The sequence below is a fragment of the Oenanthe melanoleuca genome, chromosome 21 (genome assembly GCF_029582105.1).
Source record: "Oenanthe melanoleuca isolate GR-GAL-2019-014 chromosome 21, OMel1.0, whole genome shotgun sequence".
In the NCBI taxonomy this organism is placed as follows: domain Eukaryota; kingdom Metazoa; phylum Chordata; class Aves; order Passeriformes; family Muscicapidae; genus Oenanthe; species Oenanthe melanoleuca.
The window spans coordinates 5,671,871-5,689,917 of NC_079354.1; the positions used below are offsets into that span (position 1 = coordinate 5,671,871).

An 18,047-nucleotide genomic window follows, 5' to 3' on the forward strand; every position below is an offset into this window, starting at 1 on the left:
CCATTGAAAATGCAGAAGGATTTTGGGTATCCCTAAGCTCTTCCACAATTTCCCCTAAATTCCTATTGGAATTTAAGTGCACAATGAATCTCCATCTGTGCTTGTACATTCTCTGATTTCCAAATAATCCCCACAAAGAGAGTGTGGTGGCTTGAGGAACATAATAAATTTTTTTTTGGAGCTGTGTGACACTGCAGATACAAACACCAAGAAAATCTCGAGGAAAACTGCTCTGGAAAAAGAATAATTCAGGATGTCAGAGCTCCCATTTTCTTTCTTCAAGCCACAAAAATCCTTTCATTGGGGAGTTGACAAATTCCTATTAAGTGAAAGTAGAGTGAGGATCTTAATTAGGGTGGTGGGAGGTTTGCCTGGCACAGGTTGTGGGGACCCCTGGCTGGAGGGACAAAGCTCCCATGTCACTTTGCAGAGGAGGAGTGGGAAAGGGGACTGTGGAGCTCTAATTAGGGTGCTAATTAGGGAACAAGAGTTGTTAGGGGGGTTTTTTGGGTGTTGAGGAATGTTTTACAGCTGCTGCTGGTTTCTGACAAGTCTGCAGCTGTCAAGTGTCCACACTGGGGTTTCAGCAGCCTCTTTGCTGTGGGGTGAGCTTAACTCCTGTGCAGCCAGCTGAGGAGTGGCTGTGCCTGCAGGGACTCTCCATGTGGGCAGGTCACACATCCCAAAGGTTTGGGACCAGGAGAGGCTCACACATCCCAAATGTTTGGGACCAGGAGAGGCTCACACATCCCAAAGGTTTGGGATCAGGAGAGGCTCAGAGATCCCAAATGTTTGGGATGAGGAGAGGCTCAGAGATCCCAAAGGTTTGGGATGAGGAGAGGCTCACACATCCCAAAGGTTTGGGACAAGGAGAGGCTCACAGATCCCAAATCTTTGGGATGAGGAGAGGCTCACAGATCCCAAATGTTTGGGATGAGGAGAGGCTCAGAGATCCCAAATGTTTGGGAAGAGGAGAGGCTCACACATCCTAAAGGTTTGGGACAAGGAGAGGCTCACACATCCCAAATGTTTGGGATGAGGAGAGGCTCACAGATCCCAAAGGTTTGGGACAAGGAGAGGCTCAGAGATCCCAAAGGTTTGGGACCAGGAGAGGCTCACACATCCCAAAGGTTTGGGAAGAGGAGAGGCTCAGAGATCCCAAAGGTTTGGGAAGAGGGGCTGGTGCAGATTTCCCCTCACTGCTGCAATTTGTGGATTTTTTTACCAAGGAATCTGCAGCAGGGCTGGAACTGGGGAGCAGCTGGGGTGGGAATGCTGACCCTGTCTGGGTGCAGGGGCTGGAGGCTGTTTGAGCTCCCAGAGAACTCCAGTCCCAAGGAAGTCAGGGGACAGGATGTGCCCATAAGGCAGGAGTGGGCAATCCCAAAGTCCAGTTCAAGCAGCAGGGACTGGGCCCTGCACCCAGCAGGGTTCCAAGTCTTTACTGAGGAATTGATAACACATTTCTAAGTGTTCACTGAGGAATTGAGAACAGATTTCCAAATCTTTACTGAGGAATTGAGAACACATTTCTAAGTGTTCATTGAGGAATTGAGAACAGATTTCCAAGTGTTCATTGAGGAATTGATAACACATTTCAAAATCTTTATTGAGGAATTGAGAACATTTCCTGTTAATAAATGGGAAGGACATTTGGAAGGGGTGGGAGGGTTGTTGTTTTGATCTGTCCCTTCTCTGGGAGCCCCCCTGCCCCTTTTCTGTGCAGAGGCACAGAACCCTGTGCACAGCTCTTCTCTTTCTGCTATCAGCCTTGCTTGATTTGCTCTTTAATGTCTTTTGTCCCTCAGGCAGGGCCTGATCTGCTCTTGATAAAAGTCAAGGAGGACACATTTCACCCTCTCAGCTCTTTGAGGCTCTTGTCCCCCTGTCCTGGTGAGCTCTGTCACCCTCTGAAGAAGGGGCAGGGCAGGGGGTCAGCAGGGCAGAAAGTCCCTGCTCATTAGTGAGCCAGAGCAGGGAATGATTGATTCTTCTTTAGACTTAAACTTGTACATTCCCTGATGACAAAATAATCCCCACAAGCAGAATGTGGTGGCTTGAGGAACATAATAAAACTCTTTTTTTGGAGGCGTGTGACACTGCAGATACAAACACCAAGAAAATCTCGAGGAAAACTGCTCTGGGAAAAAAAAAATCGGGATGTCAGAGTTCCCCTTTTCTCTCTTCAAGCAACAAAAATTTTCAAATGCTTTGGAAAATTACATGGGAATATTTTATGAGTAAACCCCTTATAATCATGTTTGTGAAAGTACTCAATTGTAATAATATTTCATTGTCCCCAGACAGTGCTAACATTAAAAAAGCTTGGAAAAGGGAATTTGGCTTGGGCAGGGGAATTGCAAAAAAAACTTTATGGATTTAAATGCACACCTTAATTACACAGGAAACCTTTCTTGTGAGCTTAAGGCTACCTGGTGCTGCTTGGGAGATACAAACCAGATTTATTCCATGCCTTGGCTTCCTCCAGTTCTGCTTGTTCTCCTGGATCTGGAATTGGACAGTTAACCCCAACATGGAAATGGGCCAGAACTTATAAAAGTGTCAAAACTTGTGACTTGGCACCAATTTTGGGTCCATCTTGGGTGGAGCCACATCTGGGCTCTAAGGTGAATCCCTGAAAGCCTTTTAATAAATCTACCTAAATACCTTTTAAATACCAAAATACCTTTTCAATACATGTGTTTTAATAAATCCCCACTTTATTCCTTTCACCCCCTGCTCCAGGCAGCCTGTCTGTGCTGTAACCCTGCCCTTGTTGGTGTTTTGCAGCCCCCAGGATCAATGGGCACCCCAAGCTGGACAGGCACCCCCCTGGCTATGACAGCTCCTCCACCATGCTGAGCAGTGAGCTGGAGTCCAGCAGCTTCATCGACTCTGAGGAGGATGACAACACCAGCAGGTACAGCCCCTGGCCTCTTCTGCTCTCATTTCATCTCCTTTTTGATAGGAAAATGAGCCCACAAACACCAGAGGTTTGTGTCCAAAAAGGAGACAGAGGAGACCTTTTGTTTTATTGCAATAAAGGGAGAGGCCATGGGACATTCCCCTGGGGTCTCTCAGATTTTTGGAGGACTCACCTCCCTTTTTATCCCAATTTCCCTCTCTCTGTCCCCATGGGCTGAGGTACTTGAGAGGCACAGACTGCCCAAACACCTGATACCTGAGATTCCCCTCTAATATATATATTCCTTTATAGAATTCATAGTTTTCCCCCATTGCCTCTTTCATCTTCCAATATCCAATTTCATTTCTCAGCAAACCTACAGTTTGTTTGTAAAGGCAAATATATTTTTTTCCATTCATCAATCAGTGGAATCCATCCCATTGTTTCTTTTATCTCTGAGTGCTACCAGCAGATCTACAGCTTGTTTGTAAAGACAAATGCAACATTCCTCTCATTTTCTCCCCCTCCTCTCTTTTTTTTTTAATTTTTATTTTTAATTTTCCTTTCATTTCTTTTCTGCTCGTCCATCAGTGACATCATTGTGTGGAATCACTCCTCAGTTATTAGCTGCATGTTGTCCAAACCTCTGTTCCAGCTGAAAGAAAAGCTCTGTTCCTCTCCTTTTCATAGCAAGAGTGGCCACATTTCAAGATCAAAGCACTGTGCAACTGCCTACCTATTTATAAAGTAATGGTGTGAATATTAAAACAAAATCCTGTCAGTGTGGGTTCCTCATATGTGTGCACTTCATGGAGCTCGATTATAAAGGAATTCCTGGGTAATTGCACAGTCTGTGAGCAGTTCAGGAATTCATCAGAGTTAATGCTGCCATGTATTTATGGTTTCTTCATTATTTCTTCCTTTTTGTGCAGGCAAACTCTGTGAATTATTCCCCACTAGAAAAAGATCTCTCATTTCGAGACATTTTTGTTATATCTAAAGATATTTTTGTTTTTTCTTTAAGAAGTCTTTAAGCCAATGCATTTCATGGATTCAAAATATTTATTTTCATGGAGGTAGAACAAATCAAAACTGTTTTTCTTCCTTTTCCTGGCCACATTCTCCAGAATATTCTTCCTTCTCCTGGCCACTGGCTCTAGAGCTGTTGATCATCCCAGTGGACTCTGAAAATCCACTATGGATTTGTCAGAGAACACCAGGGTGACAGATCTCTGCTGGGTCACAGGGATCTGCAGCTAAAACAAATAAGGCAGAACATGGAAATTTTAACAAAAACATCAAAGAGCAACTGCTCCTGGAGACCCTGAACCCCCTGCTGTGTTTACAGACATGATCAGCTTCTGGGTCCTGGTGGGTCTTGGAGCTGGTCAGGGCTTAATGACCTCACAATTCTGATTAAAGGCTGAGTATTTCCAAAGGCTGGAAGGGTAATTAAATGCACTTTGGAGATTTAGTCCTGAATTAGTTTCAAGAATTTCTTGTGCAGTGAAGTGCAAGGTGCCCCTGCAGGGGTTGGAATGAGATGAGTTTAAGGTCCCTTCCAACCCAAACCATTCCATGATGAAGTTGAAACACCTGGAGATAACAAAAAATCACCTTTGTGGATATTCACATGCAGGGAGGGCTGGCAAGATCAATCCTTAACCCTGAATGCACCCTAAAAATTAAAGCCCACAACAACAAGAAGTCTGCAGCTGGTTTGGGTTTCTTAAAAATGAATAATTTCCATGGCAGCAAGTGGGGCAGGAACAGCTCACTGGGGCACATTAGAGCAGACCCAGTGAAATTTTTCTGTGTGAATAAAATAATAAAACTTCATGAGCCTGACCTGAGAAGAAAGAGATTCTTGGAAGCTGCTGTGCCTGCCTTTCCCTCTGGAGGCTGGGGCAGGAGTTTTTTTGGCACAGGGAAGAGCTGCCAGGCCAGCTAGTCAGGAAGAACCACTCAGAGGAATGCTCCAAGGTATGTGCTGTGTTCCAGGGATGTTCTCAGGAGCAGAGACTTTGTGCTGGCAGGGAGAAGTTTTCTGGAGAGGCAAATCAGGCAAAGAGCAAATGGAGAAGGTTCCAGAGCTGCTGGAGGCACCAGGCTGGGCACAGAGGGGGCAGAGGGGTGAGTTTGGTCCCTGATGGACACACCAGGGTGGGCACTGAGGGGTCAGTTTGGTTATGGACACACCAGGGTGGGCACTGAGGGGTCAGTTTGGTTATGGACACACCAGGACAGGCACTGAGGGGTCAGTTTGGTTATGGACACACCAGGGTGGGCACTGAGGGGTCAGTTTGGTTATGGACACACCAGTGTCAGCACTGAGGGGTCAGTTTGGTTATGGACACACCAGGGTGGGCACTGAGGGGTCAGTTTGGTTATGGACACACCAGGATGGGCACTGAGGGGTCAGTTTGGTTATGGACACACCAGGGTGGGCACTGAGGGGTCAGTTTGGTTATGGACACACCAGGGTGGGCATTGAGGGGTCAGTTTGGTTATGGACACACCAGGGTCAGCACTGAGGGGTCAGTTTGGTTATGGACACACCAGGACAGGCACTGAGGGGTCAGTTTGGTTATGGACACACCAGGACAGGCACTGAGGGGTCAGTTTGGTTATGGACACACCAGGATCAGCACTGAGGGGTCAGTTTGGTTATGGACACACCAGGGTGGGCACTGAGGGGTCAGTTTGGTTATGGACACACCAGGACAGGCACTGAGGGGTCAGTTTGGTTATGGACACACCAGGGTGGGCACTGAGGGGTCAGTTTGGTTATGGACACACCAGGACAGGCACTGAGGGGTCAGTTTGGTTATGGACACAGCAGGGTCAGCACTGAGGGGTCAGTTTGGTTATGGACACACCAGGACAGGCACTGAGGGGTCAGTTTGCTTATGGACACACCAGGACAGGCACTGAGGGGTCAGTTTGGTTATGGACACACCAGGATCAGCACTGAGGGGTCAGTTTGGTTATGGACACACCAGGACAGGCACTGAGGGGTCAGTTTGGTTATGGACACACCAGGATCAGCACTGAGGGGTCAGTTTGGTTATGGACACACCAGGACAGGCACTGAGGGGTCAGTTTGGTTATGGACACACCAGGATGGGCACTGAGGGGTCAGTTTGGTTATGGACACACCAGGACGGGCACTGAGGGGTCAGTTTGGTTATGGACACACCAGGACAGGCACTGAGGGGTCAGTTTGGTTATGGACACACCAGGATCAGCACTGAGGGGTCAGTTTGGTTATGGACACACCAGGACAGGCACTGAGGGGTCAGTTTGGTTATGGACACACCAGGGTGGGCACTGAGGGGTCAGTTTGGTTATGGACACACCAGTGTCAGCACTGAGGGGTCAGTTTGGTTATGGACACACCAGGGTGGGCACTGAGGGGTCAGTTTGGTTATGGACACACCAGGATGGGCACTGAGGGGTCAGTTTGGTTATGGACACACCAGGGTGGGCACTGAGGGGTCAGTTTGGTTATGGACACACCAGGGTGGGCATTGAGGGGTCAGTTTGGTTATGGACACACCAGGGTGGGCACTGAGGGGTCAGTTTGGTTATGGACACACCAGGACAGGCACTGAGGGGTCAGTTTGGTTATGGACACACCAGGACAGGCACTGAGGGGTCAGTTTGGTTATGGACACACCAGGATCAGCACTGAGGGGTCAGTTTGGTTATGGACACACCAGGGTGGGCACTGAGGGGTCAGTTTGGTTATGGACACACCAGGACAGGCACTGAGGGGTCAGTTTGGTTATGGACACACCAGGGTGGGCACTGAGGGGTCAGTTTGGTTATGGACACACCAGGACAGGCACTGAGGGGTCAGTTTGGTTATGGACACAGCAGGGTCAGCACTGAGGGGTCAGTTTGGTTATGGACACACCAGGACAGGCACTGAGGGGTCAGTTTGCTTATGGACACACCAGGACAGGCACTGAGGGGTCAGTTTGGTTATGGACACACCAGGATCAGCACTGAGGGGTCAGTTTGGTTATGGACACACCAGGACAGGCACTGAGGGGTCAGTTTGGTTATGGACACACCAGGATCAGCACTGAGGGGTCAGTTTGGTTATGGACACACCAGGACAGGCACTGAGGGGTCAGTTTGGTTATGGACACACCAGGATGGGCACTGAGGGGTCAGTTTGGTTATGGACACACCAGGACGGGCACTGAGGGGTCAGTTTGGTTATGGACACACCAGGACAGGCACTGAGGGGTCAGTTTGGTTATGGACACACCAGGATCAGCACTGAGGGGTCAGTTTGGTTATGGACACACCAGGACAGGCACTGAGGGGTCAGTTTGGTTATGGACACACCAGGATCAGCACTGAGGGGTCAGTTTGGTTATGGACACACCAGGACAGGCACTGAGGGGTCAGTTTGGTTATGGACACACCAGGACAGGCACTGAGGGGTCAGTTTGGTTATGGACACACCAGGATGGGCACTGAGGGGTCAGTTTGGTTATGGACACACCAGGATCAGCACTGAGGGGTCAGTTTGGTTATGGACACACCAGGATGGGCACTGAGGGGTCAGTTTGGTTATGGACACACCAGGGTCAGCACTGAGGGGTCACTTTGGTTATGGACACACCAGGACAGGCACTGAGGGGTCAGTTTGGTTATGGACACACCAGGATGGGCACTGAGGGGTCAGTTTGGTTATGGACACACCAGGGTCAGCACTGAGGGGTCACTTTGGTTATGGACACACCAGGGTGGGCACTGAGGGGTCAGTTTGGTTATGGACACACCAGGATCAGCACTGAGGGGTCAGTTTGGTTATGGACACACCAGGACAGGCACTGAGGGGTCAGTTTGGTTATGGACACACCAGGACAGGCACTGAGGGGTCAGTTTGGTTATGGACACACCAGGACAGGCACTGAGGGGTCAGTTTGGTTCCTGGCTGCTGCTTTGTGAGGGAGGAATTCAGATGGGAAGGATGTTGCTGTCCTGGAAGGGACAGAGCTGCTGAGGCTGAGGATGCTGTTCTGACTCTGTGTTTGGTTTTATTTTATTTGAACTCAGAGCAGTGGAGCAGAGCTGGGTAATTCCCAGTCCAAGGAACTTCTGTTGCATCAATTCAAGAATAATATCAAGTTTTGGTGAATTAACCTGTTCTCTGACATTCCAGGACAGTGACAGTGGGAGCACAATCATTTATTTCCTTTTTTTTTCCCCAAAGTTTGATATAATTGAATGTTTGTGTTGTTTGCAGGATGGATTTTGAGCACAGGTTGGTGTAGGGAACTTCACAGTAAAAGCTTTTTTCTGTCTCCTGTAAAGTCCAACAAATCTGACATCTGTAGCTGCAGGATTATTGTCAGCAATTGCTGCTCTCAGTTCAATGCAACTAAACAATTCACTGCAAAAAAATTGTTTCTTTTAAGAAATCACCATTATTTTTTTAAGCCATGTGGATAAGCTTTCTTTAACAAACGTTGCCTTTTTCCCATGTCCTTTGGGATTTATATACTGGAGAAAAAAAAAAAAAAATTTATTATTATTATTATTATTATTATTATTATTATTATTATTATTATTATTATTATTATTATTATTATTTAGTATTAGTATTAATATTGGAATATTTTTAAAAATCTCTTCTGTGGTATTTATTTGCCTTTGTGTTAGAAGTGCAGTCAGGGTTTTGGGCAGTAGCTGGTGCAGGAAATTGAGTTATAGTGGTGATTCCAGATTTGTTTTTCATCTTTGCACTTTATTTGTCTCAAAAGCTCAAATTTACCATCTTGTCTTGCTCATCAGATTGTAATAATAACAACTTTTACCAGCGTTTCTGGAGATGCTTCAGAGAGCAAAATATTCCTCATTAAAATAGTTTTGAGCTGCTTTTTAGCATCCAGATGCTCCCAGAATATGAAGAATTCAGCAAGGATGCATTGAGGCTGTGGACTGAGCAGAAATTACAGGGAGAGATGATGAAATGTGCCACAGCTACATGAAAATAGGTGTAAAAATGTTCCTGCAGAGCTTTCTGATCATCACTTTTGTGCAGCTGATGTGAGAGCTGATTGTTTTAGCTGCAATTATTCCCTGCAGTGTTTGAACCAAACCTGAGCTGGGGCTTTTCTAAGGAGCTGATTCTTCCTAATACTGAGCAGAATGGCAAAAACACAACCAAGAACAAACTTCACTTCTCACGTGTTATCACCTGCTAAGAGAAGCTCAGAGATTTGCCAAGAAACTCTTTTTTTTTTTTTTTTTTGTTTTGCTGGTTTGATTTGAGAGAAAAATGCTCTTTCAGAGAGCAGGGACTCACTGTGCCTTAGCTTTGCTCAGATTCTCCTAAACTGGGAAGTTTTACCTCAGTCCTGTGGTGAGATGTTCTGGGAGGGGAGAGAAGGAGAAGGAAATGGGAGATGAAGCAGGAAGGGAGAGAATATTGAAAATCAAAGAGGTTTTAGTGTCAATCTTTGGATGTTGAACAAACCCAGTTTTGGGAGCTCTGGGTTTGACACCTCCTCATTTTTCCTGTTGGAAGGTAAAACCTCCCAGCCCCAGGTGCTGGAATTATCACATTTTGGATCTCTTGTTGAAAAATCCACCTCTTGGCTCTTCAGTTCCCCTTCCTAGGAGGAGAGAAGGAGTGGGTGAGGTTTAACGTGCCTGAAATAATTGTGTGAGCTGGAAGGGAATGTAGGAGATTCACACCCTCTGTGCAGCTCCAGCATCTCCAGGGGTGATCCTTGACAAAAATATTTCAGGCCAGAGGGGTTTCCTGTGCTCTCAGGACACCAAACTCCTTTTTGGAATTGCTGGCATCAAGTTTTGGAGGTGTTTTCACATTCCTGCATGTGGCTGGAATGTGGAAATTGGGGGAAAAGCCTGGCACTGTTTGTTTTGTGTTGTTAAGATTTTTAAATCTTGGTTAATTGCTTTGTCTTCTTTTTTTTTTTTTTTTTTTTTTTTTTTTTTCTTTTTTTTTTTTTCATTCTTAACATATTAAATAGAGGAGAGATGTCTCTCTGGTGTTATCTTAATAATCTAGGCTTTGTTCCAGGCTCCTGAAATTAATTTGGGCAAATCCATTTCTGTCTCATTCTACTCTCTGGAAAGTGAGGATGGTTAATGCTCCAAACTCTTAAAGCCTTTAAAGATTTATATGTAAAATGTGGCACATTTAGGTTTTACAACTTTGAAGAGCCTGGAAAAAACCCACAGCAGAATAAAACTGGTTGGGTGACAAGAGCTTAGTTTGCAGATTTTTTAGGTAAAGTTGTGAGTTTCTTTGAAAGCTTTTTTTAGTTTTAGTTACAATGCATTGTATACTTTTTATTGTAGAGCATTTTAAAACATGACAGTTAATTAATATTTTTACTATTAATTAATATTTTTACTATTACTATTAATTAATACCTTTACTATTACTATTAATTAATACTTCTGCTATTACTATTACTAATATTACTTTGCTATTGCTACTACTATTACTTTACTATTAACATTTTTATATTCATGTTACTATTGTCCAATCACTAAAAGTTATGCTACAGTTTAAGCTAAAAGTTGTTTTTTAGTTTTTTGGCAGTAGAAAATTTTGAAATCTTTTCTCTACTTGCAACAGGGCATTTTTGTTTGTCTGTAAAAATCTTTTTGTTTAGTAAAAACATCTTTTGCTTGAAGTGAATTTATCCTTTGCTTTAACTCATAAAAGCCCCTTCCAACTCACTTGCTCTTTGTTTTCTTGGTTACCCAATAAAAGTCACTCAGAAATAATTCCAGGGGAAGTTCAGTTGAGAAACCTTAATCCAGGAACATGCTCTGTGTGTTTGGAGAAAGTGCAGATTTCTTTCCTTAAAGTTTCTAAATGAAGCACAATTTTGAGGAAACCTCAATAATTTCTGGATGCCTTTCAGTTCTTTTCTTCCTACATCAAAACTCGCTATCATTTCTATTCTTTCTTCGAATTCTACATTCAAAAATCTTTCTGTTGTACATTTATATCTGTGAAACCTTCCTGTCTGCTCCTCATCCTTGACTTTGCTGTGCTTGTCCCCAGGCTGAGCAGCTCCACGGAGCAGAGCACGTCCTCACGGCTCATCCGCAAGCACAAGCGCCGGAGGAGGAAACAGAGGATGCGGCAGATTGACAGGGTGAGGCTGCCACCAGTGCCACCAGTGCCACCAGTGCCACCAGTGCCAGTGTCCTGCTCTGAGGGACAGCTGTCTGCCAATAAAGGCAGAAACTTCTCTTTGAAACACAGAATGTAAACCCCCTCCCTCCAAATTATTGTAATTTTGAAATGAAGCGGCTCTCAGGCAAAGAGATGGGAAATAGGAATAACAGTTCTTTACTAGGAAAATTCAAATAGAAATGCAGCATTACACAGAACAATCCCAGCCCTGCCAGAGTCAGAATCCAAGCTGACACCCGTCAGTCAGTCAGGGTGTTGGCACAGTCCCATTCAATGGTGGCTGCATCCTCCTGCAGGGGCAGATGTGGTTCAGCTGGAGCAGTGCTCCTGGAGAAGGTGCAGTTTCCTCTGAAGCTCCAGGGATGATGTGGAAAGGTCTGGCTTTCCTCTGGGATCCAGTGGGAAGAAGGTTCCTTGGTGTCCCAAATCTCAGTTTTTATCTGGGTAGGAAAGGCTTGGCTGCTCCCCTGGCTGGAGCATCTCCCAGTGGGATGATGGAATTTTATCAGTCATGCCCTGGGACTCAGTGGCCCATTAGTTCAGTTGAGAAACCTCAATACAGGAACATGCTCTGTGTGTTTTGTGCTCAGACCTTTGGAGAAAGTGCAGACTCTGCTCAGATTTCTTTCCTTAAAGCTTCTAAATGAAGCATAATTTTGAGGAAACCTCAGTAATTTCTGGATGCCTTTCAATTGGAAACCTTTCAATCAATTCCTGATGAATTAATTCTCAACAGTTCTTACTCTGAGCCATTGAAAACCTTGAGACTTTCCTGTTGTGTTTTGCAGTCGTCCTCGTTCAGCAGCATCACAGACTCCACCATGTCCCTGAACATCATCACTGTCACACTCAACATGGGTAAGAGGACAAGCCACGTTTTTTATGATGAATTTCAAGTAGTAGAGATGTATTTTGTGATGATGAGGGAGCTTTGGGGCCAGGAGGGAGCTCCTTGGTTTGAAAGGGTGCCAGGTGAATAAAGGGAATGGCAGCTGAGGGTGTGCCTGGATTCCTAATCCAGAGCTGGGCCATTTTCACAGCAGATCAGTGTTTGTTCATGGAAAGAGCTGCAACTCCAGGATGTGGAGTTAATGGTGAGGGATTAGGGTAGAATGGCACTGGAGGTTTGCATTTCTGCTGCTCACGTGTTCCATTTGTCAGCCAGACAGAAAAAACAACGAATTCAGCACCTTTCAGCAGCACCAAACCCTTCCTGCCTCTCTGACATGTGGAACAAACATTGCTTAATGTGATCAGTGCTAATTTCCAGGTGTGGACAAGTCTTTTCAGTGCTCTTGCTTGGTTTTTTTTGTTTTTTTTTCATGTAACACTGTCTTGGATGAAAAAATCCTGTCTTTAGCAGCCTTTCCCTGAAGGTGCCAGGCAAATATTCACCATCAGAGCAGCCAGATCATTGCACATCAAACCTTGCCCCAAAGCTGAGGCAGCCTCACTCTTTGCTATCATTCCAATCACTTCGTCTGCTTTTTTTTCCCCTCTTTCCCCACCCTCTGCTTTGTGTCCATCTAGAAAAGTACAACTTCCTGGGCATCAGCATTGTGGGACAGAGCAATGACCGGGGCGACGGTGGCATCTACATCGGCTCCATCATGAAAGGAGGGGCGGTGGCAGCGGACGGGCGCATCGAGCCGGGGGACATGCTGCTGCAGGTGCTCCTGTCCCCAAACCTGCTGCTCTGCTCTGCTCTGCCCTGTGCATGGTTCACATACCCCTTTAGGGCCCCCTTGATAAGAAATCCTTCCTTAGGATGACTCATGTTAGTGAAATGTTCACCCCCCTGTTATCTTTTAGAGTTTCTGTTGGTCTTTATCTTTTCTAAGTGATTGGTCACTTCTTTACCTAAAACCTTAAAGTAATTGGATAGTTTTCAACTTAGAATTTTCCTGGTTAACCCCCTTGATATTCTATGTCTTTGGATCTGCTGTCTGTCTTGGTTTGCAGGACAGGTGTCTGCCAATAAAGGCAGAAGCTTCTCTTTGAAATGGAGAGTGTAAACACCCTCCCTCCAAATTATTATAATTTTGAAATGAAGCATCTCTCAGGCACAGATATGGGAATTAGGAATAACAGTTCTTTACTAGGAAAATTCAAATAGAAATGCAGTATTACACAGAACAATCCCAGCCCTGCCAGAGTCAGAATCCAAGCTGACACCCGTCAGTCAGTCAGGGTGTTGGCACAGTCCCATTCAATGGTGGCTGCATCCTCCTGCAGGGGCAGATGTGGTTCAGCTGGAGCAGTGCTCCTGGAGAAGGTGCAGTTTCCTCTGAAGCTCCAGGGATGATGTGGAAAGGTCTGGTTTTCCTCTGGAATCCAGTGGGAAGAAGGTTCCTTGGTGTCCCAAATCTCAGTTTTTATCTGGGTAGGAAAGGCTTGGCTGCTCCCCTGGCTGGAGCATCTCCCAGTGGGATGATGGAATTTTATCAGTCATGCCCTGGGACTCACTGGCCATGAACAGGAGATATCTCCTGGAGGGAGGATGGGCTGTGGGAAGATAAAGATGATTGCCCAGCTGGTTTAAAGATGGCCCATGAGCAGATAATGTGTGCCAGGAGATCAGGGTCACTGCCCCAGCAGGTGGGACAGAATTCACATTTCTGGCCACATCAATCCAAAACACAGGAGTTCTCTTCAGAACAACTACACAGCCCCATGGGCTCTAGTGTGCAGGGAACAGGATTTATTCATCCTCAGAGAAATGTGGCACAAAGATCACTGAAATCTGTGGTTCTGTGTGAGAAAAATGGCCTTTCAAAGGAGTGGAAGAAGTGACCAGGCAGATAAATTGGGGGATTTAATGGAGTAATTAAAACACCTTTAACTTAGTTTAACTTTAAAACACCTTTAGCACTCTGACTTTAGCAAAGCCTGACCTCTGCCTTCTGCCCTGTTGCAGGTGAATGATGTCAATTTTGAGAACATGAGCAATGACGATGCCGTTCGGGTTTTACGGGAAATAGTCTCCAAACCAGGGTGAGCCCATCACAAAACCTCTTCCTATTTATCCTCCATCCTCTGGGAAAACCACAGAGAAATCAACATTTTGATGTCCATCAGTATGACTGATCTCAGCTGTGAACTTGTCAGTGTGAATGATGAATAGGTGAGGTTGGTTCTGGCCAAAACCAACATGAATGAGGAGTTGCCTGGTTTCAGCAGCAATGTTTGTTTGTGTGATGAGCATTTTAATATCTCAGGAGATGATCATCCAACAGATTTCACCACCAGTGCTCATCATCTGTGCAAAACCAGGAACGTCCTGATGTGCTTCATACTGAAAATATTACAAAGCTTCTCAAAACCATTCTCAGAATGTACTTGACAACAGCTGGATAGGAATAAATTTGTTTCAAATATTTCTTGCAGCATTTCCAGCTCTGTAGGAAAGTTAAAATCATCCTTACCTGTTTTCTTTCTTCCTAGACCTATCAGCCTAACAGTAGCCAAATGCTGGGACCCTACTCCCAGGAGTTATTTCACCATCCCCAGGGGTGAGTACGAATTTGGGCTCCTTGCTGGGTTCCTGGGAAGCCCCCAAAATCTGGAATATTTTCAGCTATTTTGGTATCTAACAGATTCTACCCTTTCAGTTCTTTTATTTGTTTACTTTTGTATTGGGAGCCTGAGGTTCAAGATACTTTTTTTCTGAGATTCCACTGCCCATTGAATTTCTGAGAGTTTTTCTCTTGGATCACATCTTTGGATCAAGCTCCTAACCTTTTGGGAGGTGATCTTAACCTTTCAATTCAGAAAAGGTTTGGAAATAATTATACCAAGTGTTAAAAATCCTCATTTTCTCACTGTGAACTTTTACAGAGAACTTAGAAACTGAGTGTTTTGAAGATGTGACAGAAGCAGCAGTGATACACATAAAATAACTTGAAAAATATCTTGTTTCCAGTAGCAGTAAAAGATCTGTGCAGATGTGACAAACACAGCTGCCTCCTGCTGGTGAGGGCTGTGCTGGAACCAGTTTGTTCCCAGTGCACAGAAAATGAGGTGGCATTGAAATTGAGGATGGAAAAAGTGCAATAGACTGGTGCAGAACTGTGGGAGCTCCCTTGAAACCCTTAGAAAAACCAGAGAAACAACAAGAAAACACAAGAAAACCCCTCAGATCTTTGAAAATCTTGGTGTTTGCTGCAACTCTTATCCCATTTTCTGTGCCTTTTGTCTGGTGCAGACTACAGGATCTCAATTCATTGAAACCCTTATTAAAACCAGTGTAACCAAAATAAAAACCCCTCAGACCACGCAAAATCTTGGTGTTTCCTGCAAATCTGATCCCATTTTCTGTCCCTTTGTGGTGCTACAGTCTGTGGGATCTCACTCATATGAAACCCTCAGAAAACACAAGAAAACCCCTCAGATCCTTCAGAATCTTGGTGTTTTCTCCAAGCCTGACCCCATTTTCTGTCCTTTTGTAGTGATACAGTCTGTGTGGCTAACACATGTGAAACCCTCAGAAAACCAGAGAAACCCCCTCGGATCTTTGAAAATCTTGGTGTTTTCTGCACGTCTGACCCCATTTTTCTGTCCTTTTGTGATGCTACAGTCTATGGGATTTCACTCGTGTGAAACCCTCAGAAAACCAGAGAGACAACAAGAAAACATGAGAAAACCCTCAGACCTTTAAAAATGTCGGTTTACTGCCAGCCTGACCCGTTTTCTGTCCCTTTGTGGTGGTGCAGTCTGTGGGATCTCACTCATGTGAAACCCCCATAAAACACAAGAAAACCCCTCAGGCCTTTAAAAATCTTGGTGTTTTCTCCTAGTCTGACCCCATTTTCTGTCCCTTTGTGGTGGTGCAGACTATGGGATCTCACTCATGTGAAAACCTCAGAAAACCAAAGAAACAACAAGAAAACCCCTCAGATCTTTGAAAATCTTGGTGTTTTCTCCAAATCTGATCCTGTTTTCTGTCCATTTGTGGTGGTGCAGACTATGGGATCTCCCTCATGTGAAACCCTCATAAAACACAAGAAAAGCCCTCAGATCTTTGAAAATCTTGGTGTTTTCTCCTAGTCTGACCCCATTTTCTGTTCCTTTGTGGTGGTGCAGACTATGGGATCTCACTCATGTGAAACCCTCAGAAAACCAAAGAAACAACAAGAAAACCCCTCAGACCTTTGAAAATCTTGGTGTTTTCTCCAAGCCTGACCCCATTTTCTGTCCTTTTGTGGTGCTACACTCTATGTGGCCTAACCCATGTGATACCCTCAGAAAACCAAAGAAACAACAAGAAAATCCCAGAAAACCCCTCAGATCTTTGAAATCTTCGTGTTTTCTGCATGTCTGACCCCATTTTTCTGTCCATTTGTGATGGTGCAGACTATGGGATCTCCCTCATGTGAAACCCTCATAAAACACAAGAAAACCTCTCACATCCTTTGAAATCTTGTTTTTTTCTCCAAGCCTGACCCCATTTTCTGTCCCTTTGTGGTGGTGCAGACTATGGGATCTCACTCATGTGATACCCTCAGAAAACCAAAGAAACAACAAGAAAACCCCTCAGACCTTTGAAAATCTTGGTGTTTTCTGCACGTCTGACCCCATTTTTCTGTCCCTTTGTGGTGCTGCAGTCTGTGGGATTTCACTCATGTGAAACCCTCAGAAAACCAAAGAAACAACAAGAAATAATGAGAAAACCCCTCAGATCTTTGAAAATCTTGGTGTTTGCTGCAAATCTGACCCCATTTTCTGCCCCATTGTGGTGGTACAGTCTATGAGATCTCCCTCATGTGAAACCCTCATAAAACACAAGAAAACCCCTCAGACCTTTAAAAATGTCAGTGTTTGCTGCCAGCCTGACCCGTTTGCTGTGCTTCTGCCCTCAGCTGAGCCGGTGCGGCCGATCGACCCCGCGGCGTGGATCTCTCATACCACGGCCATGACGGGAGCGTACCCCCGTTACGGTATGAGCCCCTCCATGAGCATCACCACATCTACCAGCTCCTCACTAACAAGCTCAATTCCCGAGTCGGAAAGTAAGTCACCCCCTGGCCAGCCCCCAGGGCAGGGGGCTGCTCTGGGCCACCAGGACCTGGCATCAGGGCTACCAGAACCAGCCTCTTGGCCACCAGGGCCTGTGTTACTGTCTGTGGGGTTACTAGTGGTGAAAGGACACAGTAACATGGCACTGTCTTGCATGGTGTAAGAAACAGACATTTCTTGAAGGAAGCACTTTGTGAAAAACAAAATTCAGACAGATCATTGGTTAGAGAAGGAGACACCTCTTGTCCCAGGCTTCTCATGGATCCAGCAGCTGTTTATCTTTTGTTATAATTCTTTCTCTCATCTTTACAGTAGAGAAAGAGGCTCTAGCTTGGGAAAAAACACAGCCAGACTGGAAAAATCCTTGAAGATTCTTCCTGGGCCTGTAATGGTCACAGGCCTGGCCATGGGGCCACCAGAGCCATGGGCACAGTGACAGTGACAGTGGCGTGACAGTGACAGTGGCAGTGACAGTGACAGTGACAGTAACAGTGGCAGTGACAGTGGCAGTGACAGTGACATTGACAGTGCCAGCCAGGCCTTGAGTGGTTTCTCACACTCGGGGAAAGCTTTTGGCAAAGGTTGATCCAGAGGTTTTTGGTCAGGGTTGTGTGTCAGGGAGAAGTGGATTTTAAAGACAGATTGAATCCCTTAAGGTGGATGGGAGAGCTGCCTTCTTGCATTTGATTGGTTTTTCATGGATTTCAGTAATAACGTTAGTGTTTTATTGGGGAAATTCTTGCCTGATATTCACATGGCCTTTTATACTTATTTTACATTTTTTATACTTTTTTATCCTTTTTTTATACTTTTTTATCCTTTTTTTATTCTTTTTTATCCTTTTTTGTCCTTTTTTTCCTTTTTTTCTCCCTTTTTGTCCTTTTTTCTCCTTTTTTTATCTTTTTTTCCCTTTTTTATCTTTTT

At 45.1% G+C, this 18,047-nt stretch overlaps 2 protein-coding genes across 3 annotated transcripts in view; one reads left to right on the forward strand and one right to left on the reverse strand.

Annotated features, from left to right (window-relative positions):
• Positions 1-18,047, reverse strand: part of TAS1R3 (taste 1 receptor member 3) — a 147,089-nt gene that overhangs the window by 108,882 nt on the left and 20,160 nt on the right. The gene's annotated exons all lie outside the window — the stretch shown is intronic.
• The window catches only part of DVL1 (dishevelled segment polarity protein 1), a 67,675-nt gene that overhangs the window by 39,729 nt on the left and 9,899 nt on the right, over positions 1-18,047 (forward strand). The window contains exons 5-11 of one of the 2 annotated variants that reach the window (XM_056508276.1): positions 2,791-2,920; positions 10,974-11,067; positions 11,897-11,966; positions 12,639-12,778; positions 14,026-14,102; positions 14,553-14,620; positions 16,967-17,116. In XM_056508276.1, coding sequence (XP_056364251.1) covers positions 2,791-2,920; positions 10,974-11,067; positions 11,897-11,966; positions 12,639-12,778; positions 14,026-14,102; positions 14,553-14,620; positions 16,967-17,116 — 729 coding nt within the window. The remainder of the gene's footprint in view (positions 1-2,790; positions 2,921-10,973; positions 11,068-11,896; positions 11,967-12,638; positions 12,779-14,025; positions 14,103-14,552; positions 14,621-16,966; positions 17,117-18,047) is intronic. The other variant, XM_056508277.1, reaches the window with a different exon arrangement.